The sequence below is a fragment of the Gallus gallus genome, chromosome 11, assembly GCF_016699485.2.
Source record: "Gallus gallus isolate bGalGal1 chromosome 11, bGalGal1.mat.broiler.GRCg7b, whole genome shotgun sequence".
Taxonomy (NCBI): domain Eukaryota; kingdom Metazoa; phylum Chordata; class Aves; order Galliformes; family Phasianidae; genus Gallus; species Gallus gallus.
Genome location: NC_052542.1, coordinates 8,084,529 through 8,110,596, shown reverse-complemented (window position 1 = coordinate 8,110,596; position 26,068 = coordinate 8,084,529). Strand labels below are relative to the sequence as shown.

At 43.6% G+C, this 26,068-nt stretch overlaps 2 protein-coding genes across 19 annotated transcripts in view; one reads left to right on the top strand and one right to left on the bottom strand.

Moving 5' to 3' along the window:
• Positions 1-4,496: 4,496 nt before the first annotated feature.
• Positions 4,497-17,500, bottom strand: CCNE1 (cyclin E1). Its single transcript, NM_001031358.2, has 11 exons — positions 17,210-17,500; positions 17,021-17,111; positions 16,723-16,791; positions 11,145-11,287; positions 10,926-11,061; positions 9,587-9,733; positions 7,726-7,821; positions 7,250-7,384; positions 7,048-7,159; positions 6,800-6,957; positions 4,497-5,991 (listed from the first exon to the last, which is right to left on the bottom strand). The coding sequence occupies exons 1-11, from the start codon at positions 17,221-17,223 to the stop codon at positions 5,869-5,871; spliced, it is 1,224 nt and encodes a 407-aa protein (NP_001026529.2). The 5' UTR covers positions 17,224-17,500; the 3' UTR covers positions 4,497-5,868.
• A 262-nt stretch (positions 17,501-17,762) lies between these two features.
• Positions 17,763-26,068, top strand: part of LOC415758 (uncharacterized) — a 29,352-nt gene continuing 21,046 nt past the window's right edge. For 15 of the 18 annotated variants that reach the window (XR_006931146.1, XM_046899459.1, XM_046899457.1 and 12 more), the window contains exons 1-2: positions 17,763-17,979; positions 18,503-18,585. Coding sequence is in view for 14 of the 18 variants with exons in the window: in XM_046899459.1 (XP_046755415.1) it covers positions 17,907-17,979; positions 18,503-18,585 (156 nt within the window). In the remaining 4 variants the exon portion in view is untranslated. Of the gene's footprint in view, positions 18,367-18,502; positions 18,586-26,068 lie in introns of all 18 variants that reach the window. The other 3 variants (NM_001397956.1, NM_001389425.3, XM_046899460.1) reach the window with 2 other exon arrangements.

The following is a 26,068-nucleotide window of genomic DNA, read 5'->3' as shown; positions in this document are numbered from 1 at the left end:
AGTGAGGAGCCCGGCCATCTCGTGTGTCTCTTCGCTGCCCCAGCTAAGCCAGTGAGCGCGGTGCTGCTGAGCTGGGGCTGCTGCTTCCAAGCCAAGACCCACAAGCACATCTCCCAGCCTACTTGAGTCTCTCCAGCTGCCTGCAGCCCCCAGCGCTGCCCCTCACAAAGGGAGCTCGTCTCTTGCCCAGATCTTGAAGTATTCCGGTGTGGGAAGGCAAGAGAAAGGCAGGAAGAAAAAGAATCCCTGTGAGCCTAGTTTTGATAGGAAACCGTGCTAAAAATCAAACAAACAATCAGCACATACACAGGCAACCAACCTCTACCAGAAGGCTTCAGGAGGAACCACCCATTGGGAGCCCAGGGACGCCCAGGTGCTTCACCCAACCCATGCAGACGCGGGTGGCCCAGGCTGCAAACATTTAACAAAGTGTTCTGCTGCCATCTCTACGGGGAAAACATTTACTTAAAAATACTCAAATGAATTTGAAATGATCTATGAGGCACTTTGTTATGTTAATGGCTGTTATGAACTGTCTCTTCCTTATACTGAAGTGTCCACTCACTGTCAGTCAGGCCGAGACAAGACAGCCTGCTTGTGCCTCGCAGTCCTTTGCACTCACCCAACCTGACCACATGAACACGTCTATTAAACGTGGCCATTACTGAGCACCAGACTGAATCCCAGAATACTAATAAAACCATGGAGGATGAGCTCACTTTTGGCACATTCTTCATCCTGCAAGATTTTGGCCAAAATTAAAACATTTTTCTTGCTAGCCTGTGGCTGACAACTGGGCTGCCCAAACCAAGGCTTAGGCAGCTTACCTCGACCTCTGCTAAGATAACATCATCATCTGGGCTTATGTAAGAAGGGATACCTCCTGCAAGTCCAGGGACACCAGCCTTACACATATCAGAAACCAACATCATGCAGAGTTGGCTGAGACAAGAGAACAACTTGCTTATTTGCAGACAAACCTTAAAATGAAGCGTAACAACCGAGCCTCACTGCGAGCTGTGTGATCAGACATCACACTGACAGCTGTAGGCACATGGGTGAACGTTGGGCTGAATAGAAGTGGTCAGTTTTAAACTTGCCACAGTCAACAAGCCACGGGCATGCAGAAAACTGGGGCTGAGGCCCCAGACTGCAGGAGCTAGCATGGTGGTAGGCTACCCACTTCACAAATGGAAAACAGCTCGCATGGAATTACAGAATGAAATGCTGTGTTGCACCTTCCCGTCTGATGGCGTTACTCTGGGATTGACTCCAGAAGCGCTCATGCCATTTATTCTAGCTGCATGCAGGGCACGCAGTAGGTGAGTTCATGTAACTGGAGTCTGAGCACGATAACCTGGCAAACCACAGCTGCTTTCTCTTGTCCCTTGTGGCAAGAAAACCAAACATTCCTACACAGCTTTATTACCTCCCTCCTGCCACTGCAGAGAGTGCCTATCTTCCAGCTGAGCCACTTTCAGTTGTACCTGAGATCTCCTCCATCCAGGTTTAAAACCAAAGCCACGACCCTGTGCCCCTGGCCGGTGCAACGGGTGCAGCTCCACTCTCTCCCTACACTAATGGGATTCCTCATCCCAACGTCATCAATCCTCACAGCCATTCTGAAAGCCCAGCTGTGTGCAAGACACACTGGAAATCTTTGTTCACAGTTCTCCTGCCACTGCTGGAACAGCAGAGATGAATATGACATGCCAGGTCGTGCTGTCAGCACTGGGATAATCACAGCTGCAGTGGGTGCTCCAGCTGCAGGACTTCCCAGACAGTGACCAGCCCTGTTGTTTTCCTCCCTGTGGAAAACTGTTCGGTTTGCAATTAAAACCAGGATCATTTCACAGAACTTTATTATATGCTGTTTGTAAATAAACACGTCATTGTTAATTTTGCTTTTGTAGCTTGAGCCCACTAATATATACATATAAATATATATATATATATATATTAAAACAAAGTGAAGACCAACTGAAACACTGCAAGGCATTAAAGGCATTTAGGTTTAAAGCAGTGTTTCCTCACGCCAGTTATGAACACTACCGTAAATCCACGAGCTCCTCCTCTTTCCCATGCTCACAAAAATTGAAGAAACTAAACCTTTGTTTCTATATCAAATTAAGAACTAGAACATCTGGGAAGAGGAAGCACAGGTCTATCCGGCACATGTCCCCAAAGGGACACTGAGGAAAGCCCTGCTGAAACTTCAGAAAGCAGTCAGTGCTTCATTAAAAATACACTTGCCTTCTCACCATACCTGTAACACAAGAGCATACCCTGCTCAATAAAGCAGAACCAGTTTCCACGTAGACACCCAATTCCAATACTCAGTCTGCTTCTCTGAATTGCCAGCAGCTTTAGAACCACAGCCCTCTGGGATCAGGAAGCTCTTCCTTTCTTCCTTGATAGCCATTTGATTCCACGTGCCCTCAAACGTGCCAGTCTGCAGACTTGAAAGCCTCGGCTTCATTCAGCCCTACAAACAATACGTTATTGCTTTTTCCAATCTCAAACTCACCATAAACAGAAATGAAAAGCTTCATATACAACGTTATTCTTTTGTGCTTGGCTTGAACCGACTATTTCAAGAGGCTGAAAGGAGACGGATTACACGGTACCGCAATATTCTGCAGTCTTAATTAAATGTTTGATTACATATTAGTTGTGTCAGTAGAAGACAATTCAAAACTTGACACAGTTTTTGTACTTTAATAGTAAGACCTAATTTATTATTATTATTGATGGGACAGGAAGGGGAGGGCCTGAGTAGCATCGTAGGCTGTGAATTACTATTAGATAATTGCAGCATTTTCAACATCTTCGCACCTGGCAAAACCACTGTGCTGACCTGTGCATTTTCAACCTTTCTGCTAACCCATCCCCTAAGCCCAGCTCACAATTACAACCTCCCCTCGCTAATTTAGGGTTGCTTCCCTCAACACAATCACAGCCACCGCAAACATTCAAGGGCAATTTTATAGCAGCAGCAATAGAGAATCAGCTCCGGATTCCTTTCTCTCGCTGTAAGTTTCTCCGATGCCCCCAGCTTTCAGACCAAGGTGAGGCTTTGATACATAGTTATGGCAAACCTTTCAGGAGGAAGGAGATAATCATATACCACCTGGGTTAGCACAGAATTCAATTTATTTTGCAGCATGCTTTATGCTGGCCTGTAGCTATTAAAGGGAGAGACAGTTTCAAGCTCAAGAGTGCACGGCAACGTGCAGCTGAATTGCTGTTTCCCATTCCAGGCCCCATGCTACCTTCAGTGAGCAGCACCACGTTAGTGGGTCCCTCTCCCCACCTCTCAGGGTAACAGGTTTGAGACAGCCTGCTGAAACCTTATCTGATGTTAGCTCACCTCCTGCCCAAACTTCAGCCTCTTTGCAAATTTGCAGACGTGCTGAAATCTTTTTCGCTTACCCCATCAGCAGGTCTGCCTGCTTCCTTCTTGCTAATGTAGACCCATCTCCAGGTTAGTCTGGACAGAATTTGTGGGAATAGGATTCTTAGGCAAAAATAGAGAGGGAAATCCCTCCTTTTGTTTTTACTTACCCTGAAGCACCCTAGAAAGACAGCACACCTAGACAGGCACGCACACCCAAGTACATTGCAATACAATCAGAAACGAGACATTCTTAAAGAGCAAGAAAGAGAAGACAAAATAGATCTACAGTCCTCTTGGAAAGCACATCATCTCTGGCACATGACTGCATTGGAACCTGGGTGCTCCCAGAGCAGACCTCCGCATTCTGAGCAGACCACTTAGAAATAACACTGACCTCTGAAGAGTGGAAAAGTTATCACACTGGCAGGATTACCATCAGAAGCAGAGAGTGGATGTAGAAAGAAGCCAGTTACATGAACAACATCACACAAGTAGGTGTATATGGAACTATAGCAGCTAGCTGTCCCACATGGTGCAGAGAACACAAGGGACACCTGCATTCACAGCTGAGTGATGTTAACCAGAAAGTCATATTTAGCTTAAACTGAAAGTTAGCATTTATCACATCTGTGATGCTTTTACAGAGCATTTTCTTGAAGTTAGAAGTAACAAAGTATTATCTGTCTATAGAGTCAATGAGTTTAAATATAACTTAAGCTTCAACTAAGCACTAAAGAGTACCAGAAACTCCCATGCTGGTGCTTGGTGAGAGATTCAAAAATTAAGCCCAGAGAGCACCTTTCAGGAAGCATTTTTCTATGTTTATTTTGTTTGTTTGTTCTGCTTTCTTCCCTTTCCTCAGGTTTTGGGCACTAAATTTAAGGACAAGTATTAAAATGCATCTTGACAACTTGTCCACTGTTACAAATGCTTGTTAATGGGCAAATGAAGTTTGCTTGGCCAGGACACGCAGCACTCCAAGAAATGAAAGCCTCTCTGAGCTGGCACCAGCAAACTCATTCAGATTATATCTACAGCTGTTAACACAGAATTTACAACCATTCGTTGCAAGAGGGAAAAAAAAGCCAGCAGCACCAAATAATTTGCTTACCATTAGTTACAGTAGGCATATTTATTATATCAGAGCTTTAACATTTATCAGAATACTGGGTCAGGGAGAAAGGAAAGGGAGAATAACTTAAAAGCAGTGTTGGTGGAAACTTACATTTGGAAAGATTAACCATCAGCAGACAAGCAGCTTCCAGAAATACAAATGTAGCATCTAAGTAATCTACAGGACGTGGTGAATCCCGGCATAGCCACAAAAGCTCTCAGTGTTGTGGAACAGTCCTTCAAAGTGAACACCATGAAAAAGTCAGCAACTGTTTTTGCACCTATTTCCCTTTTCATCAGAAATGGTCTTACTATGAACCCTCAGATGCTGCAAAGGTCAAGGACTATTCTTCCTATAAAACAATGGATTTACAGGCACACACCATCCCAGAATTCAACGTCGCTAAGATTACTTCTTGTCAAAGTATACGCCAAAATCCCAAAGTTTAAATCATTACATTTAAAATAAAGGCAACCTTCTTTCCCCATTGCTTCTTGCTATTAGATACAACGATCCAGACACTGACTCAGGAAGTTCCCAACACACTGATCATGGGCATGTGTGTTGTGGAAGGATTCCCCAAACACCTGCCACGTCTATTATCCCCTCTCTTGTCATGTGCAACTCAATAAGGAAAATCTAAATCAACATAAAAATTCATCTTAGTATCCAAAAAACGAAACTTCCATTGGTAAGCTAGTAGTGCTAAATAAATAAGATGATAGTTACTATATTCGTTGCACCCAATTCCCACGCTACACTAGTGGTCACAGTCTGAAAAACCTTAGTTGACCATAATCAAGAGAAAAATAGGAATATACATAAAACCAGCTGTCTTAGACAGCATTTTTATTAAAAATGGATACACAGAGACATAGCAGCATTTACAATAAAGAGTTTTTTTTTTAAAAAGGCATCAGGTTGTAAGCCAACCATTTGAAAAAGAGGCTTTGAAATGTCGCCTTGCACAGCACGTTTTGCCCAGTTGTCAACAGGGGACAGCGTAACTGCTGATTATTCCAGAGACAAACAGGCACGGTAAATAACCTAAACTTGAAGCCTTTTTTTCTGAACAGTTGGTCACATCAAGCATCACCCTCAATAGCAGCATTTGGAGCACTCTTCGGTGTTCTTTTAAGTGGCTGGCGTACTCGATCCATTTCTATAAAATATTTTAACGTTCAATAAAAATATTTCAAATAGAAAAAAAAAATCTTCTGTCGTGAAAAAGATAAGGTTTCCTTTTTCAAATTCCATAAAAGCTTATGAATGTCACCGGCAGCATTTCCATAATGGAGCAGGAGTTAGAACCAGCAGAACAGGCACTTCAGCAAAATCATCTGTAAACAGTTCGTAGTCATATCGGCTTCAGTCCAGCGGGCTGCTTCTTACTGCTTTGTGGTGGCGTAAGGACACCAGTGGGGAAAGGTGAAGTCCTATTTTGCTCAGCCAATATGGCTTGTTTTGCTTGAGCTTTGTCCTGAAGGCAGCACAGGAAAAGAGGAAAAAAAATAAACATCCCCACTTGGGTGTACTCATGCAACAGATCAATAATGTAACTCAGGGCTTTAGAACTTAATACTCATCTCCTGATTGCTAATCTATCGTATGTATGCTGTACACAATAGGCAGGGAATATAAACTCCAAGAAATAAACAATAACTTTTGGAATCTGACTGTCAGCATTATGGTATCTTCAAGATAGAAAATTAAATCTTAGTATTCAGTAGCTTCTTAACTTCTACTGTAACTAGATAATGTAAAAATGAACAATAATGAAAAACTGATAGTTTAAGTTAAATACAATTTAACGGACATGATTTTGATCCTCTGCAAGTTTGTCATGCTAAAAACCATAGCTGCTCAACTTCTTGCCAACCACCATCACACAACAGCCCCACAAGATCACTCTCAAGTGATTAGTTAATTTTCTTTTCCATCAGATGAGGTTGTTACCCACATTTCCTATAGATAAAGGCCTAATATACAATGCTGTAAGTATCTGAAGGGGCAGAAATATGCTTCCCATTTGTAATGGTAATTATTTGTCCTTTGATGTAATAGGCTAAAATCATGACCACCTTTTTATACCAACTACTGTACAAGTCTAGTCTTCTCCCTGGTAATTTTGCAACCAGCATACAACCTTAGGCCTTTTACAATCATCATACATACACTTGGTCTCAATCTGATAATGCTTCACTTGAATTCAATTTATGTTCTAAACGAAGAAGAAACAATGCTTAGAAATTTCAGGCAGTTTTTGTCTTCAGTATACATATACATACCAGCAAATCCAAGCTGTTTATGTGCGTCTGTATATTGTGCAAGTCTTCAGGAGCTATACCTCTAAAGTGTTTGAGTTTGGAGCTTCCTACCTCCCTTATAGCCATAGCAAATGGAACCATCCATTTGACACATTCCTCTATCTCACACCATTCATAACCTAGAAGACAAGACATAGGCTTACCTGCCTGACTTCAGATTTCATGTTTGTAAATACATTAGGCAATCCATAAATACCACTCTTATGTACCTGAAACTTTCTGCATCAACTCAGATGAGGAGAAGTGGTACAAAGCAGAAGCTGCAAGTACACCATATGTATATTCCAAGCAGCCAATATCCAGCACACAGAGATCCAAGAGCTACAAGATGACAGATGTTTAATAAGTCTATTGCAAAACAACATTTTTTTTTCAGATGAAATAGTATTTGAAGGATGGAATTGGTCTTACCTCTGCTATTTGTACAAATATTTGTTGTGGATATTGTGGCAACAATACCTCGTAAAGCTCATTTAAATAGGCAACTTGCATGTAAATGTTTAGCCATGATACAACTGTCAGTGGATTTAAGTTCCAATTAAGAGCCTGAAAGAGTAGACATACACAACACTTGAGCATTAATAAGGAGTTCTTAACTGAGACCATGCAGCTTTATTTACTCTACACAGGAAGCTGGGGAAGGCATTTTTGGGACACGCAAATCAATTCTTTCCCACACCTCCTCCCACAGATAGGAGGAAACTATTCATTCTGTTAAATACTTGTGTCCTGATGGATGCTTTAAATCACCTGTTACCTAGAGGACACTGTTTTCTAATTAGAAATCGTCTCTTACCAGCATGTAAGATTAACTGAGGCTCTTGCTTTTAGTTTGATTATGCTATACCTTAAATAAAAATAAGACAAATTCCACTTTGAAATATTACCTTCATAATGATCAATTCCATACTGAGGATTTCATCTTCTGTACAGGCTCCATCTGTAACATAGGCAAACTGGTGCAACTTTGGTGGATAAATTTCCTGAGAGACAGAAAAATCAAGTATTCAGTTGGACAAATAGGTCATAACTAGTCCTCCCACGTATTAAGAAGCAGAACAACCCAGTGCCAGTCCAGCATTTCAAAATAGATAGGAGGGGGAGGGGAAAAAATGGAAAATAACCAGCCTCCCCAACCTAACTTATTGTGTTCTCCTCTGCCTTTAATGCATAGGTCTATTTTCCAGCTCTTCTGCTGATAGTCTTCACCTTTAACTTCTGATAGATCACTACAACGTGTATTGACTGACTACAACATCACTGAGGTGCATACAGTACACCATAAACGGCATCAAGATTACTTCAGTGAAGCCTATGGAAAACATCTTTTATCTCTTGCATTCAAATACAGCTCTACTGGTCACAGATGTCTGTACACCTACCAGGGCATACAGCCTTAGGAAAACTGTTAGAGTAATGACCTCAGGTCTTGTAAGTAGCCAACATACTAATTAACCATAGATATTCCAGTGGATTGGAAACAGATCGCAGAGAGCTCCTAAAACACTACCATCAGAACTGAGCTGCTTTTCAACATGAGGACACAACCTGGCCTAACTGCTCAACAAGCGTAAGCTTCGCCTTAAACAGAGCTCTATAATGAAGCCTAAGGATTAAGCAGCTGTCTTAGTTTCAGCTGGGACAGAATTGTTTTCTTCATAGCGTCTGGTACGATGCTGTGTTTTGGTTCCAGGAGAAATACAATGTTGATAACACACCAATGTGTACATCTGCTTCTGAGCAGCACTGCACAGAGCCAAGGCCATTCTCAGAGAAGGGCCCAAGGAGCTGGGAGGGAACAGAATTCTGACAGCTGACTTAAACCAGCCATAGGGATATTCCATACCCTATGACATCATGCAGGCGTTCTGAAGGGGTGGAAGTTGATCTCACTCTCTTCCACTGCTTGGAGCTGGGCACTGGTTGGGGGGTGCTGAGCAAGTGCTTGTGCATTGCTTGTTAATATATATGATTAGTATTATACATTATTACATAATTATTATTTTATATACATATACACACACATATATAACATATATATGTGTTTTATATGTAAAATATATAATATATACATATATGTGTGTATATATGTACAATACTAATCATATATATATATATATATATATATATAAAATCCGTTATATTAATAAATAGTGTTATCTGAACCCACAAGTTGCACATTTTTCCCCCGATTCTCTCCCAGAGTGAGATCACATGGAGCAGTAATCAAATGGCTGTGGTGCTGAGCAACCTGCTGGGTTCAACTACAACAGCAGCAATATAATTTGTGCTTATGAACAAACCAAACATCAATATGCCTCTTAAAAGACAAAGAGTGAGAAGTTTAGAAGCCCTATTTTAATAGCTCAATTTATGCCAGTAAATAAAAATGGCTTGGATTGTATTATCCAGTAGGTACTCCACCAACAGTAGAATTGCAGTAAGTGGTCTCTGCATAGAGCAGCCAGCCAAAAACTCATTTAGCAACATCAATTAAAAACATTTAGAATTATTCTAACACTGAAGAGACTGTTCCTTTAAAATAGACATACTGGTATGTTAGCTAGCCCTAATTTTAGCCAATTCTAAAACATAGGAAGGATTTTGAAAATAAAAGTTATTCTTGTCTCCTGCTCAAGTCATAGTAATAAGCTCCATAAATGCTTGCCAAAATGCATTTAGTGTACAGTAAGTGTGCTGTTTGTCCAATCACATTTTTGAGTTTAGATGAAAACCAGAGATATTTACCTCAAGCTTTGCTGCTATGAATAAAGAAGAGATCCCAATAAGTTGCAATAGTGTTTTTACAACATTCTGTTGTGTTGCCATAAACCTATCAAAGAAATCTTGTGCTAAATAAAATGTTTCTCTATGAAGCTTGTAGACTTCACAAACCTAGAGACAGAGATCAAGAACAGTGTTAGAGAGTCAAGAACAGATGCTACAGATTTATTAAACAAGTAAAACCTAGACATACAATTTCATATTTGACTTCTGCTTCACTGATACTGATAATTAATGTTACCTAAGAGTAGCAGCTGAGCTGTTTCCTTTGACTCACAGGATGACCACCACTGAAGTAAATCCCCTCTCTCAAAACAAACAACAAACCCAAGTGAAAGCCCTTGTATGAAATGGGAGCATGTGCTCTAACAATATCAGAACATCAGCTCCTCATATTCACAAGAATGCATTATTTCAACAACTCAGAAGAGAAAATTCACACAACTGCTTTAGAATTAAGAACGGAGATTATATCAACTCATTCAAACATCAAAAATACTCTCAAAGACAGCAGAGTAGCTATACATTCTACAAGCTAATGACAGAGAAGAAAGTTCCAGGGGAACCTGCAGCAGCCTACGAATACCTAGAGGGCCTGTAAGAAAGATGGAGAGGAACCTTTTGTCAGGGAATATAGTGAAAGGACAAGGGGTAATTAATGGCTTTAAACTAAAAGAGCCTATATTTAGATTAGATGTTAGGAAGAGATGCTTTACACAGAGGGTGGTGAGGCACTGGAACTATGAAAGTACTTGATGCCCCATCCTTGGGAGCACTCAAGTCCAGGTTGGATGGGGTCTTGGACAACCTGGTCTAGTGGAAGGTGCCCCTGCCCATGGCAAGGAGTTGAAACTACATGATCTTTATGGTCCCTTCCAGCCTGACCCATTCCATCACTCTACGTTGTGAGATTCATCTAGTCTCTAAGACACACACTCCTTCTTACAGCAACTTAAATAATCATTTGTGCAGATTTAGTCTGCTGTGTGACCTTAAGCTTACCTTGTGCAGCTTTAGGGACAAACTGATTATTATACACTATTCATTTAAATTAATATCGGAATATATTGTCAGTTCATGTACCATCAACTCAATCCATTGTGTGCATATTTGAATATATATATGTATGTGTGTGTGTATATATATATATATGTAAAATTTGGTGCCATTCATTGACAAACTTAAGAAGGCAAGGAGCTAGTGCTAAATGGATTATGAAACATCATGAAAAGTGCTCATGACAGTTATTAGTATCCTTTAACAACAGCACATTTAAAGTAGCCACAGGTCCAAAAAAGCTTACCTCCATTAGCCAGTCTAGAAGGATTGTTCGCATTTTAGGTTGCAGGAGAGGGTGCCTTTGCATATATAGTTTATCCCTCACATAAGTCTCCTCTTTGTTTATCATGTTTTTCCATACATCATCTCTGTTTGCCCAGCTAAGACAGATGAACATGCTTAGTTTCAAATCACAGAACAAAAGGAAGGCAGACAAGCAGTAGCAAAGCAGCAGCATACTCACCCCAGAATTGGTAGCGGTGAAGATCTAGTTGAAGCAACATTCAGATGTATGAAGTGAGAGTAATCAACACCAACTGGATCATCATCTTTATCTGGAGTAGGAATCAGCATATGGGGATCTTTGTTAATGTTATTCCAGGACAGCTATAAAATGAAAGAGAAGATTTTACACTATGGCTGTAAAAGTAATCATTTTAGCTGTAAATAATAGCACACTTGAAATAAACCACGACAAACTGTGATTACCTCTTTAACCACACAGAACCATGGAGGCTGAAAGTAACCTGTGGCAATCATCTGGCCCAATGCTTCCGCTGAAGCAGGGCCACTTACAGCAGGCTGCCCAGGACGACGTCCAGACAGTTTTGAGCATCTCCAAGAAGATTCCCCATTCTCTCTTCACAACCTGTTCTAGCCTTCTGGTCACCCTCACAGTAGAAATTTCCTGGTGTCCAGAAGAAACCTCCTGCATTTCATTTTGTGCCCACTGCCTCTTGTCTTGCCAATGGGCACCACTGAAAAGAACTCCATCTTCTTGCACCCTTCTCTTCTCTTCAGGTATTTATATACACTGATGAGATATCCCTGAGCCTGCTCTCCTCCAGGCCGTCCTCACAGGAGAGTTGCTCCCTTCCCTTCATTATCTCAGGGTCCTTCACTGGGCTCTCACCAGTAACTCTCAGTTCCCCAGGAAAATACTATTTATTTTACTTCACTGTTGAATACAAAATCAGCCCCACATCATCATGTCTAAGCAAGTTAAAATTTAGCATTTCTGCTTAAGAGAAAAGTCAGCCATCTTGCTGCAGATTCATCTGTTTCGCAGCAGTAAAGGGACATAAATCCTTAACAAGATCATAACATGCTTCAAGAAATAACAATAAAAAAAAAAACCAGAAGACTCATTAGGTGTTAGTAAAATGCTCTGTATGAAAAATTTGCCCCTGGCAAAGAAAGTTCCACACCTGACTTTTGCCCTGTCACTGCTATAAGTGACATCACCTTCCAGCAAAATGGCTCCCCCCAGGCTCCAGCTTCAGAAACAGAAACCACTGACTTCAGAAATGAAAGCCACAGTTCTCCTGCAGCTATGACATTGTATTACCATCAGATAGAGAGGTAGTTTCACCTCTCAGAGTTCTACATGCAAACCTAGCATAGCTACTTATGCACCCATGCCATGATTTAGTTTGGGTTGGAGTGGAAGGGAAAAAGCATAGTATCTGCATTATAAAGAATTGACAGGTTTCTTATCAAGTTGGAGTTTGATCATCACATTAGCATTGATTTAAGTTAATTTCTGTCCTCCCTCAAAGCTAAACTGTAGTCACACTTTGTCCTCCCAGCTGCATGGCAAGTCCAGCTGCCAACAGCATTAGGAGAAGCACTGCCTTATCAGTTCATCAGTAAACCATCAGAAAAAGTCATGCATTAGATCTAACTAAAGGTGCCTACTACACCAGCAGTAGCTATAAGAAAAGGGACCTGTTCCGCTGTTCCCAGCCTAAGTAGATACCACACAGCCACCGATTTAAGAGAGATTTCATCACTTTCTATCTTCTCTAAGGAAACAAATCAAGATTCAAGACCTTCTTAGATGTCTTAAGAAGTGAAAACAAAGCTACTACATAACAGCTCACCAATACAACTGGAGTAGAACGCAAGCAACAGTGAAGCATGTAGCTTAGCTAGAGATAAGAATGGAAAGGAATATGCAGGGCCCTCAGAAGCAAGAGGGCAGACAGAAGTCTGAATTAGCTGAAGTGAAGGAACACCAAGGTTTGGTTAGTGAATGAGCTTATTAGATTCCTGATTCTTTAAAGCAGATTTAGCAAGATACTCAGCTGAAACTAAGAAGCAGTATCAAGGTACTGCAGAACGTCACACTGTAACTGTAAGGAAATAAAAGGACTACTGAGCTGCTACTGAAAGTGAAACAGTTTAAGGTGAGGAGGGCGTGAAGCAATCAGGAAGAGCTTCCTTTGGCCTGGCACAATGCAAGCCCTAAAGCACATAACTGGGAACTAGATACAGGTAGGACATGAGTACGCTCATTAGAAGAAACACCTGGAAGGGCAGAACACAGCAGATCAAAGACTTGCATCAGAACAGTCAAGCACACATGCAGTTCCAACAAAGAAAACCCTGAAGTTCAGAGATAATACATTTTTAACCCAAACAGTCCCATACCTCATTTTTCTGTAGCATGTCATCAGACACTAATGCACCAAACACGCACTGAAATGGAACTTTACAACACCTTTTGGGCACATAGGTCAGCCACCAAATGGACCAGGTAGTGGCCATCTGGGTCACTGTGGCAGTCAGAGCCTTCAGAAAATCAGCCACACAAGGTACTGAGACACCTGTGCCCCTCAGAGCCACCAGCAAAGCTTCTAAGGGCAAAAGGTGCCAACAGGAAGGTTGGAGATGACAGTAACCCAGAACTGCACTAAAAACAGCAGCGTCACTGGATTTTCAGCATGGAAACCAAAGTCAAAGGAGCATGAGAGGGAAAAGTCAGCTTGTCTCACCTCAAAAAGTAGCATTTCTGAGCAGACAGACTTCAGCTATTAGACTGCAGCCTTACTTTGCCCATCAGAAAGCATTAAGACCTACAATTCAAGCCAGTGTTCACTCACAGGAAGCATTAGAGGTTGAAGCATAGGGCTTTTCCACTAGAAAGAGATTCCAGAATTATCAAATGAAAAGGAGAAAGAAGAGCAACAATTCAGTCATTCCAATTCTTTTCGAATAGCATCGAAGCTTCTGGCACTTTAAATTTTCTAAAGAGTCTGAATATTGCCCTGCCAGTATTAAGGCCAAGTCAGGCTCTCAACTTGGATATAGTTAATGTTGTTCACTTGTTTAAGTACATGAGGTTTTGGTTGTAGTCACTGTTGCATTTTTGTTTTGTTCCTTTAATTTTACCTTTCAGAAGCGTCCTAGGCTTGTTAAAGAATCTCTTCAGAGAACACTTTAAGACTGTTAGACAGAGCATTCTGACAACAGTAAGACTAGATTCTGGAAAAAGGGCTGGTGAGAAATCGATCACAACTGATCACTGAAAGCTTGCTCTGCCTCCCTTCTACCTGAAACGATTAGCCAGCCCCATCCCAAGATTTCTTACCACTTCTAGTTTCCATCATCCACTCTAGATTCAGGGGAACATGCATTTTCTATCATCACTGCATGGATTACTCTAATCAAGTTAAATGAACTTTGTTTTATGCAGAGCCTTGGAAGTGTATCCGTCCATAGAAAGCAGCCAGAATTAATATGAGAATTGCTTGCAGAATTACAGCAGTGCCAGTTCTCCAAAATCAAACACAGAATTGATGCCATATTCTGCTGTCACAAACCTCATGATATAGCCACCCTTCCATCACATAAAGGGTAACAGCATTCTAATTAAGAACTCAGGCCTTATGTTCAACAGAAGCAAACTAATGAATTGACTATGAAGATGCCATAAAGTGGGATGTGACTCCGATATTTTGCCTCGTGTATAACCTAGTGTCAGTAAACAATTTATTTAATGTAGAAGTCACGTGGTGCAGGCTGCAGCGGATTTATAGCTGCTTGCATTTTAGAATCGTTGTGCCTCAACAGAATAACTATCTCACTGGCTATCATACAAGCCTGCGATACTGCTGCTGGAACCATAAACATATTCTCATTAGTGGCCCATGGCAATTTATATCAGGGAATAGCTTGTGTCACACCATAGACTGAAGAGCTGCCGCTGTGCAGCCAAATGTTAGCTTTTTTTTAAACAGATCTGTAACAATCTGGCTACTTTGTCATAACAAAAAACCTTCTCTGTGTAGAGACTGATACACAGGTATCCATTTTTATCTACAGTTTACAGAATCAAAGGGCCGAAGTCCCACCCCTATCCTAAAGATAACTTGGAAAATTCCTAAATAATACTTTGGACGCCTCCTGCCCGAGTTACCCAAGTTTTGCTGTACTTATCCTTCCTGAAGTGGCATTTAACAGCAACACCAAAAGAAAAGAAAAGACCCCACCAAATTGGAAGCCCGTATCTACTTCCAAAGTTGAAGCTCAACGTGTGCAAAATATATTTCAAACTGCTTTCCACAGTCTTCTTGAAGGAAGACAAAATAAGGGTTTTCTTTTCAACAATACCTTATTATGATGGAATAGACGTTTAGGAGAAGCCCTGGCCCAGCTCTTACAGAACGTTTTGCTAAAGGAGGGGACTGTAGTGAAGGACAGGCAGCTCTTCCTTGTCAGAAGTGAGAAATTAGTTTAATATACTGCACAAAAGAAAGACAGAAGGGAAGGAGAGATCCCCTCATTAAATGCTCACCATTTGAGCCCTGCTTAATATGTTGACTGATAACTAGTGTACGCAGTTGCAACAAGCAGAGGCCATTCCAAACAATGATGCCCATCTGTTATGGTAGCACTTTAGTCTTAGAACTTCCAGCTGCCACTTCTGGTTAGATGTGCCACATTATGCATAGCCTCGCGTACCAAATGAGTACAGTCTGTACTCCCTGATCATGACTTTTGCAGCTTAAGTATCACCCTGCATGTGCATTAACTGGCTCAAGTCCTCGCAACAGAGCGAGCGAGCATGTGTGTGCATATGCACAGGAGAGAATCAAAAAGTAGAATAAACCTACTTGCAAAAGGCTGATTTTGCTCTTTTATTTACAGTAAGTATCTCAGTGCACAAAGGCATCTTCCTTTCAATACTATATACCAACAAAGCATCCAGGATAAATACCACTAGCATGTCAAGTTTGGAGAACATAAGAACAGCACTAAGGAGTTTAGGGGATGCAACTGGAGTTCATTCTGACTTTGTAACTTGGGTCATGCCAAATGTCCTATTTGGAAACTGGCACTGGTCACTACTAACCCCAGCAAGTGGCCTCACTTGTCCTTGGGCCTACAGCATAAATGGCCTTAAAAAATCATCCCTTTCATCTGCAGAAGCATGAAGCCTACTTCACCACCGCAGTAGTATCTAATAGTACAAACTTCAAAGCTCTGATCTGGAACTTCAAGTACTCCCTCCATCTAATAAAAACACTTGCCAATGAGAATAGAGCTAACCAAAGGGAACAAGTGATCCTTCCTCTCTCCCAGGTTATATGTAAGCACAGACAGGGTTACAAAGAGATCCATCTCAGAACTTGGTTCTGTTTGCGTGCCAAAGGGCCGCATGCTTTGGCCTGCAGGATACAGCACGTAAGTGAACCACTGAACTCCTACTAGACTCCAGGTATGCCAGTGTGGAAAACTAAGTGTGTATGAAGGCTTTTGTAGGGCACAGCCTGGCAGTCCCAGGACATTCAGGTACACTGAAGCATTCATGTAATGGTTTAGACCCGTGTAGGCTTCGTCTCTTGCGAAGGCTCCAAAGCAGGCTGTGCCACCGACGTGGTTTGTGGTCTTCAACAGCCTGGGCTGATGGTCCCCTCAGCCACCGCCACACAGCACGGGGTAGCTGCATATCTGTGGCATTGTGTTCGTAATACCAACGTCCTGCACCAAAAGGCTACTGAGATGAAAGGAACGTGAACTAAGGCCACATTCGTTACCTGGTTTTCGTATTGCTTTTTCCTACTCATTTCAATTTTGGCAATTTCTTCGTCGGGATCCTGGAGGAACTACAAAAAGAAACGCAGCGATTTAGGGGCAGGGGCCGCGGGTCAGGGCACGGCTCACCCCCACGGTGCACCCGAGGCCCGCCGGTCCCCGCGCCGTGACAGCCCCCCGCCCGCGCCCCGCGCCGCACATGGCCACCCGCCCCCCAACAAAAGGCCGCGGGAGCAGCGCCGGGCCCGCACCGCCCGCCAGGCCGTGCCGTGCCGTGCCGCCCGCCGGGCCTGCGCTCACCGTGGCCACATCGGCTTTCCTCTTGCGGGCCCGCACGGTCCCCTCGGCGCCCCCTTCCCCCTTGGCGGGAGCCTTCTCCTCCGCGCAGTCGCTGCCAAGAAACGAGAAGCGTGAGGGCCGGCCCGCGGGGAGCGTCCCCCGGCCTCGCTAACGGAGAGCCGGCCTACCCGCGCGGCCGGCCGGACTCACCTCTCCCGCCGCATGCTGCCCGCCGCCGGCCCGCGGGCACGAGCGGAGCCGAGGGCCGCGGCCCCCACAAAGAGCCGCGAGGCGCGGAAAGGCCCCGCCGCCCCCCGCCCCACGCCGCGCCCCGGGACCGCTCGCTCTCGCACCCCGGAGCTCGCCGGCCAGAGCACGGGCGCGGCGCTCGGTGCCCGCCCGACGGCGGCGGGGCGCGGGGACAGGGCGGGGCGGGAGCGCGGCGCGGGCTGCGCGGGGCACCTCCTGCCTCACGGCGCGGCCGCTCCCGTCCCTGCGCACAGCGCGGCCCGCGCCGAGCGGGACATTTAAACGCGCGGCGCGGGGCCGCCTCCCGCCCGCCCGCCCGCACACGTGGCCCCGCGCCCAGAGCCGGGGGCCGGCGCCCGGGCGGGGCGGGGTCTGCGGCGGCGCTCCGGCCGCCGGCGGCCCCGGGGGAGCGCGGGGCGCCGCGGGGCGCGGGATCCCACGGCGGGCCGCGGGGCGGGGCGGCGGGGCGGGGCCGGCGGCACCGGGCGGAAGCGGAGCGGCGGGGGGGTGGGAGGGGGACGGGCGGCCCCGGGCGCGACCCCGCGGCGGAGGGGTGAAGCGAGGTGAGCGGCGCGCCGACGGGAGCGGGAAGGAGAGCGGGCCGGCCCCGCGCGTCCCCGCGGGAGGTCAGGGGGCGGGCCCGCCGCCACGCTCCGTCATGGCGCGGCCGCGGCTCTTCGGGCGGCTGCGGGCGGCGGTGCTCGGCGTGGTGCATGTGGGCGCGCTGCCAGGTGAGCGCGGGCCGGGCCGGGGTTGATGCGGCGTCGCGGGACCCGCTCGTACAGCGCGCAGCCCAACAGCGGCCGGAGGAAGTCCGGGAGCCGCGAGGGCTCCGCTCCTCTGGGGACGCGCTTAGCGGGCTGAGGGCTGCCGAGCTAGGCCGGGCCGGGCCGGGCTGGGCGGAGCTGCACAGGCCCTGGGACAGCGGGAGCTCGGACACGTGGCTCCCTCCGTTCTCCCACGGCTGTATGCCGGGCCGCAACGAGCGGAAAGCGGTCCCGGTACAACATCGCATAGATATCCCTCAAGTCTGTGGATGACTTCAGGAGGGAGCAGTTACGGCTGACCTGTGAAGTTCAGCAAAGGGAAGAGGTGCCTCTGGAGCGCATCTCAAGGAGGTGCAGCAGCCTTTTAGCTGTTTTGCCCCATTTCTCCTTATTTTATTATGCTAATGCCTATCGCTGTCTTACCAGAAAACCGTTACGGTCTGTATGGTTTGCCTTGGCACTGGGGTAAATGGCACTGTTGTTGCAGGGACACCGAGAAGTTCTCTTCCATTGGCACAAATCATCGATCAAGCTTGTCAAGAGGCAGAAGCATACAAGGACGCTGGAGTTGTAAGTCCTGGTTTCCTTCTTCCCGTGGCAGCATTTACACTGAGCTGCTTCTGCGTACCCGGTGGTTTGAATTGAGTCTGGGTGACCTAGAATTCACAAAAAGCACCTGAAACCACCGAGTTCGGGCAGACATTTAAACCTGCATTTTTTATTTCAACACAAGTAGGCCCTCAAAAGTTTCAAGACCTGAACTACACATCACGTGCACCCTGCGGAGCTGGAGAAGCTTAGGTTCAAACTGTGCAGTTGGAGTTGCTTAAGTTGGATTGCTATCAATTTCCAAGAATCAAGGCCATAAAAGAAAAAGAAAAAAACAGATGGAAAGCTGACAGCGATATGAACTGTTGCTGGCATTCTAGGTAGCTGGATGTAGGATCATCCAGTCTGACAGGCTGCTTTACTTAGCTCTGCTTGGCACACTGCTTTTGTGAAGTCATGGCACAGGCATAGGCACTGAATGTCTTGCTTACAGGCTGCAGGATTCCCCTGCAGTTTGTGTTTGTACTACAGTAGCATTATTCCAGGGCCAAAAGACTATCTTAGGTCCTTTTCTGCCCACTGTAATCCTTGGATCCCAGCCTGTGGGAGCAGCCATGCCTGCTTTGACCATTCTCAGCCAGAGGCAAGAGAAGGCTACTGATGAACTGCCATTGCAGCTCTCAGATTCTGTTTTCTGCTAAACTTTGAGTAGGTTTCTACTGAGTTATACTGCAGCAGCATAAATTACAATGATACTTTACAGACAGAATGACATGGAACCTAAGAGCTTAGTCTAAATTATAGAAGACCAAGTTCAGAATGCAAGACAAGTCACATGATGGAGGCTGTGGACAGAGCAGTGGTTAAGAAAACCACTAAGCTGGGAAAGCTCTGGGAACAAAGTTGCTGAAAGGGTAAACAGCAGCGCAGAAAAACAGATCTTGTCCGTGGGCTTCAGTGCCACTGAACAAGCTGAGCATGTGCAAGACATCTACCAGTTAGAACAGTCTAACTGCAAGCTGTACAGAATAAGTCAGTTTTCTCCCTTTTCATACCTGTTGAAGGGAAGAGCACAATTGCTCAGCATTCTGCATTCTTGCCTTTATAGTATCAACATGAGGTTGAATGTGATTTGGTCTACATGAGAAGAACACCAAGTACTAGTCTTCCTGTGTGGAAGTGGTTACACACGTGATCTGCAGCCCTAGAGCCATTGCCCATATTCCAGTACCTGTTTACTAGTTTCCATTATATACTAACCATACACTGACACCTTAGCAGCAGAAAGGAAACACTAAGTATACCTAAAGGTGAGGGAGAGGATAGAAGTGATTACTTTCACTGCTAACATGGCCAAGGTTGGATTAGTCTCAAGACAAACTTTAAAATCAATGCGACCACAGAATTTTAATTTGGATTTTATACCTTACTCTCTTCTCAACAGTTGTATAAATTCACTCTTCCAGGTTTACCTCTTCTCTTGCTGTGTTGCAGTTCTCAGCTCATATTTTTAAAGCCACCTCTCATATAGGCAGATGAGGTGAATACAGTCATTTTTCTACTTATTTGAACAAGTTTGGGGTATAACTGCATTCCCTGTCTAAACTGTAAGGACATCATTATACATACCAAACCAGTCTTCATTCTAAAGGTCCATATGTGATAGTGTTACAGCAGTATGAAAAACAAATCCTTTGTTAACACCATAAAGGTCAAAGATAAACAGGAGAGCTTCCACAAATATCGCTGTGATTGCCAAACACTTTCTGTATTCATTTGTCCAGTTTTTTCCCAGCAGTTGAAGAGAAGCATGTATTTTCACAGTAGATACTGAAGCACTTTGTGGTTTCTACACAGAGATCACCTCTCTTCCAGACTAGCTCTCCTGATTCTGCAATGGGAGTGTCTGATTTCCCTCTTACTACTCAGGCTGAACTGTTCAACTGTCCATTTTTTCCCCACAGAACTAGAAATTTAAAGAGTTGTTTTTCCTGTGGATGTTTCTACTGGCGTTATTTCTAAGCACCTGTGGTAGCCTCTGGAAGAGTCATAACTGTGTTGGTGCTGCTGGATGTTCACATGTTCTCTCAAGTTGCTTGAGCTGGCATTAACATTTGGAAATATACTGTATAGGCTTGCTCACTTAGTATGCATTGCACTTGGAAGTAAATCCTAGTTTGTTCAGGAAAAAGGTGACTTGGCTGGCATATTAGCAGCTGAACACAATAAACATGAAAGATTTGTGGTATTAGAGCCCAGTAATGAAAACAAGCGAGAGCTCAGCTAGGAAGCCAGCTGTGCTAAAAACTTATATGCTTTGTACTTGTGTTGCTAAACAGTGACATTCCCTAGACAAGATTTCTGTAAGCAGCAGTCTGTGAGGCAGTGTGGTCCTTCCAATTTTTATCTGCTTTTGTTTAAGCAAAAAGCACTTGGAAAATACGAAGTTAACTTTCATGCCTGAAGGTGAACCTGAGTAAAGCTTGCTTTGTAGCCAGAAAACAGAGCACAAGTTCCTTCCAGTTTCACTGATATAACTCATCTTACTAGGTGCTATTTAATTGTAACTACATGAGTAGATGACAAAGAAGATGACATGTATTTTCTTTAAGAAATACACGTAGAGTAAAATAGCAGGCAAGCCTCACCACAAACATCTCTTGCTATTTATATAGAATATGCCTACTTAGCTAAGTAGCAATCTCTTGTTCTTGAAGTAGAGTTTCTAAAGTGATTGTCTAAGTACAGCAAATAAATGCTTTACAAAGCTGATTTTCTTCATATAGAGGTATGCGACTCTGATGGTGGGAGAAACTGTAGTTCTCAGCACACACCAAGTCTATCTAATGATGATCATGATGCCTCTTTCTGTAGGAAGGAGCAGTTGTTTTGCACTTGCTAAAATTTAATAACACATAAGGAGCTGTGGGTAAAGCCTCTCTGTTATGCAAAGCATCAGGGCTCATGTTATCACAGCAAGGAATTATATCAGATAGGAGGTCAAGGTGTTGTAAGTGATCACTTCTATAGACAGAATAAAGAAAATAGCTTTTCTATTTTATATACTATATATTATTTATTGTAACAGCAGAGGGATTAACACGATGGGAAGATGTTACAAAAGAAAGGAAAGTGCTCACCCATCTCCTAGGGTCTAGGTTCACAGTAGGAACTCCACAGAGGAGAAATCTCCAACAAGAGATGCTTCCCCACTGGCAGTCAGCCCTTAAATGAGTTCTAAGAGGTGCAGCCAGGCTTCACCCCTTCTGCTCACACAGCTGAATTGCCTTCACCTGTGCTCCCAGCACTGACCAGGTCCTGTCTCTAGCTGCTCAATGAGTGGTTCAGATATGACACAACAGTTCCCAGACATTCCACCCCTTCACATAATGAACCAGTGATTGGGCCAGCTGGAGGGTGAGCCTTCCCTAATCTAAGGAAGAAAGGCACTAAAACACTCGTACAATTGCATATCATGATGCAGGTTGATACAGTGTAAGATGATTGATCATCGGTTTGTGGTTGAAGTTTGTGTTCTTTCATGGGCCAGTGCTCAGTAGCTTCACCAAGGCATGCAGTAGCTTGGACCAGGAAAGTTTTGGCTCACATTCCATCAGTCCCATGTAGTCCACCACCACGTGTCATGCTGATCTTATAGTGACACTGGAACATCTTGATGTCATATTGCTCTTCTGGTGATCCTGTGGATTCAAAGAGACTCATGGGGAGTAGTATAGATGTTTTGGAGGTACCAGAAGGGGAAGGTCCACATTACATAGGAAGATACAGGCCATGTTCCTGTCCTGGGTCAACACTTCAGCTTGCACCAGCTCATGTTCCAGCAGTCTGTACCACACCCTTTGGCCCAATATCTGAGGCTGCATACATGTTTCAGGTACCAAAGGGGGAGTCCAGCTTTGCCACAGGGACATAATTAAGATCACCTTAAAGAAAATGGGAGTGTTGACTACCATGGCTGCAGGCCATGTACCTATTACCAGGCAGGACTACTAATCCCCCAGGGTCCAATAATCTCCCCTAAAGTGCAAGTAGGCTGCAGCATTTTGATCCTACTCACACCTTCCAAGGTCATTCTACTTTATGGGTAGCAGGCTCTAGGTTCTCAGTGGCATGCAACAGAAGATTATTTTCATTACTAGTTTGGGGTCTTACCCAACTATCGGTGCCTGTACTTTGGATCCTAAGCAGGGAAGCCCACGTTGTCTGTAGCATCTTTAGGGCATCTGGTCTGCCATCACAGGGCCTTTCAATTCAGGTTCCACAGGGTTTCATAGAGTCTCTTTGGCCACCCCTGCAAGGACTGAGAGTCTGTCTTTAGGGCAGCCTTAAGAATAACATTATGGCGTTCGATAAGGCCTGCTCCTGTCAGTTTATATGGCAGATAGAATCACCACTCAGTGTTTTCTTCTGCCCAGCATTGTACCATTATACCAGGAAAAATGAATTCCTCAGTCACTCTTGATCACTTGAAGTGTCCTGTAGGCAGCCATCGACTTGGTGAGTGCCTTGATAGCATATGCCTGGCTTGCTCTTTTGTGACTAGGATGCCTTCATCTAAACCATAAAAATATTCTGCCATGCCAGATGGGGATTGAAAGATATTCCCACTGTCCCACAGGGGACCCCATTTTTCAATGGAAGTTGAAAGTCCATAACACAGAGATCCCAAAAATTCCAAGATATGCCCTGGCAGAGTTTTATCTAAAGGGGCTGTATTCTCCCCTTAACCCACTTAAAGATATTCAGGAGAAAAGCTGTTTAAATATTTTTATCTGGCTGGCTTGCCAAATGTAACAGCAGAGGGACCAGCGTGATGAGAAAATGTTATAAAGATGTAGCAGCAAAGGACCAGTGTAATGTTAAAAAAGAAAGCAGTGCTCACCTACCTTTGAGGATCTAAGCTTACAGTAAAAACTCCACAGAGAAGGAATCTCCAACAAGAAACCCTGCCTTAGAGGCAGTCAGCCCTTAAATGAGGTCTAAGGTAGGTGGAGCCAGGTTCCACCCCTTCTGCTTGCACTGCTAAATTGCCTTTACCTGTGCTTCTAGGGCTGACTGGGTCTTGTCTCTAGGTGCTCAATCAGTGGTTCAGGCTGTGACTCAACGGTTCCCATACATATAAACATAAATAGTTTTTTCTATATAGAAAGGGAGCTACTTAAATGACTTATTTTCCACTAGCTAGCTGTGTTACAAGGAAGGCTTTACAGATAGCAGTCTACTACCTTTTCACTTCTGTAGTGTTTGAGGACTGTTAAAAGTAAGGCTCCTTTATATAAAAGTAACACTTCAGTTCTCCTGATAATCAAAGGAAAAGAAACCCGGAAGGTTTTGCTGGTGCCTTATCTCACACTATCCAAGGAGATTCCACTTTGGAGCATGTAGTTCCATCGCTGCTCTTGTAGACTCAGACACTATAGGCTTAAGTGCCAAGATCTTGAATCCAGCATCGCTGTTTTCTTTCCACCATTTTAATTAGCTGTCTGATAGTACTGAAGTCTGTTTTATATACATATAAATTCAGTAAACACCAAAATCTGTGGTGTTACATTTTTATACAAAAATATGAAAGAGAGCTTTGAGTTAATGCATCTGTAATTCAGCTCTCTGTATTACAGAACATATGTTGTTCTTTTTTTTTTAATTAAATAAAACATAATGTGCAAAGGAACAAGGTCTATTAGATAGTACTAAAAGAATAACACATTATTAAAGTAATACCAAAAATAGTCACAGGAACTGTGGACCTTGAGGCTACAAGAAGAGAGCTACTGAAAAGTGAATAAATATAAGGTTGAAGAGAAAAATGCTGGAATCCTCATGCACATGGAACAGGAATTCAATCAGATACTTGTCTTATGTACAGTAATATGGTTAGAGTCCCTAATTACTTTTTAAATAATTATATTCTTTAATATAATGGAATAATTTGCTTTATGCAAATACTGAGCTGTTGAATCAGCAACAATTCATGGGAAGCTCAGTGTCACTGCGATGCTGCTGTGGGATTCTGCCACTGTGTTCCCTGCTTGGTCAGGAGCACCCCATGGCCTGTCTCGGGAGCCGTGTTCCTGCCAGCACTGATTCTGCCCTGCCTGGAGGCCCGGGGCTCTCCTGGCTGCTGCTCTATCTGATATGCTCTGCCCTGTTGAGGTTTCTTGGACTGGAATTCTATATTGAGATATGGTGATGAATGGCGTGAAATAATATGTAGTTCTCATGTTAGTTGCTCATAATGATAGATCACGTTTCACATTAATAAATCGTGTCCATTTATTTTTAAGATAGCACATATTTCGTGTATTTAAATGCTTATCTGTTGTTTTTTTGGTGAAGGCAGTTGTACCCAGGTACACCAAATGTGCGTTCCTCGTGTACCTGGATTGACCATACTCTTCTAGCAGTATATACTCTTCTATTATCTACAGTCTGTTTCCTCTTTCCCATCTTTCATGTTAGGAGTTCATTTATGATGCCTGTGGCTTAGCATGTAATTCAGCCATTAAATGCGGACTGCTTTTTGTATACTTTCAAAAGGAGAGATGCCCGAAAGGGCATCTGTACTACAACAAAGATCAAAGGAGCATAACATCTATGATTTTTTTAAAGAAAACTTTTTTCTCCCCATCTTCCTGATTATCTGTTATTGATAACACACTTTAAAAAAGAATCATCTCCTTGGATTTAATTTCTTTTAATTTCTTCTAAGTGTTCTTTCTATTCTGAATGTTAGAATGCCTTTGAAACGCACAGCTCTCATTTTAGGGATTCTGATGTGTGGTTAAAGTCCAGAGAGAATAGAATTTGTTTTCTTTATGTACAATTAATTTGTCTTATAACCTTTTTGTATTTTTCAATTGAAGCAGGTAAGAAATGTGTAGCTTCATAGGAAGTTCTCCCTGCAAATGCAGAATGTCAGGCTTGAAATACGTTTCAGGGCTGTACTTTCACTTTTGTTGTTAGTCCTCAACGCAATTATATGATTTGCAATTGTTGGAAAGTTCTAGCGTGTACCGTATCACCATTGAAAATGTCCAAGGCACCAGATGATGTACAAAGATTTTCAATAAACTGCATCAACTCTATCAGTAGAATATTTCATTGTCACTCCATTGTTTGCTAAATGTATGTTCTTGTGGAGGGAGAGGTACAGTTGATAATAAATAGCAGCAGCTTTCTTCAAGGCAATCTGAATCTGGAATGGGGAGAAATATGTCACCCTGGGAACAGGCATGTTAATAGGCAAGCAAACAAACAAAACTCCTTTATTTTCCTAAAATAACACTTATTTTCTGACATTAATTCAAACTGAAAATTGCCTTGATTATCTCTAAATCATCAGTTATCCAAACATACTCAATATCCCATATTCCATTTGGGTAATTGAAGTTTGACTCTACAGTACTTTTAATGAGGTGTAAGATTTAACTCATTCGCCTATAGTTCACGTCCTAGGACGGATCAAAGGAAAACTAATTGATGA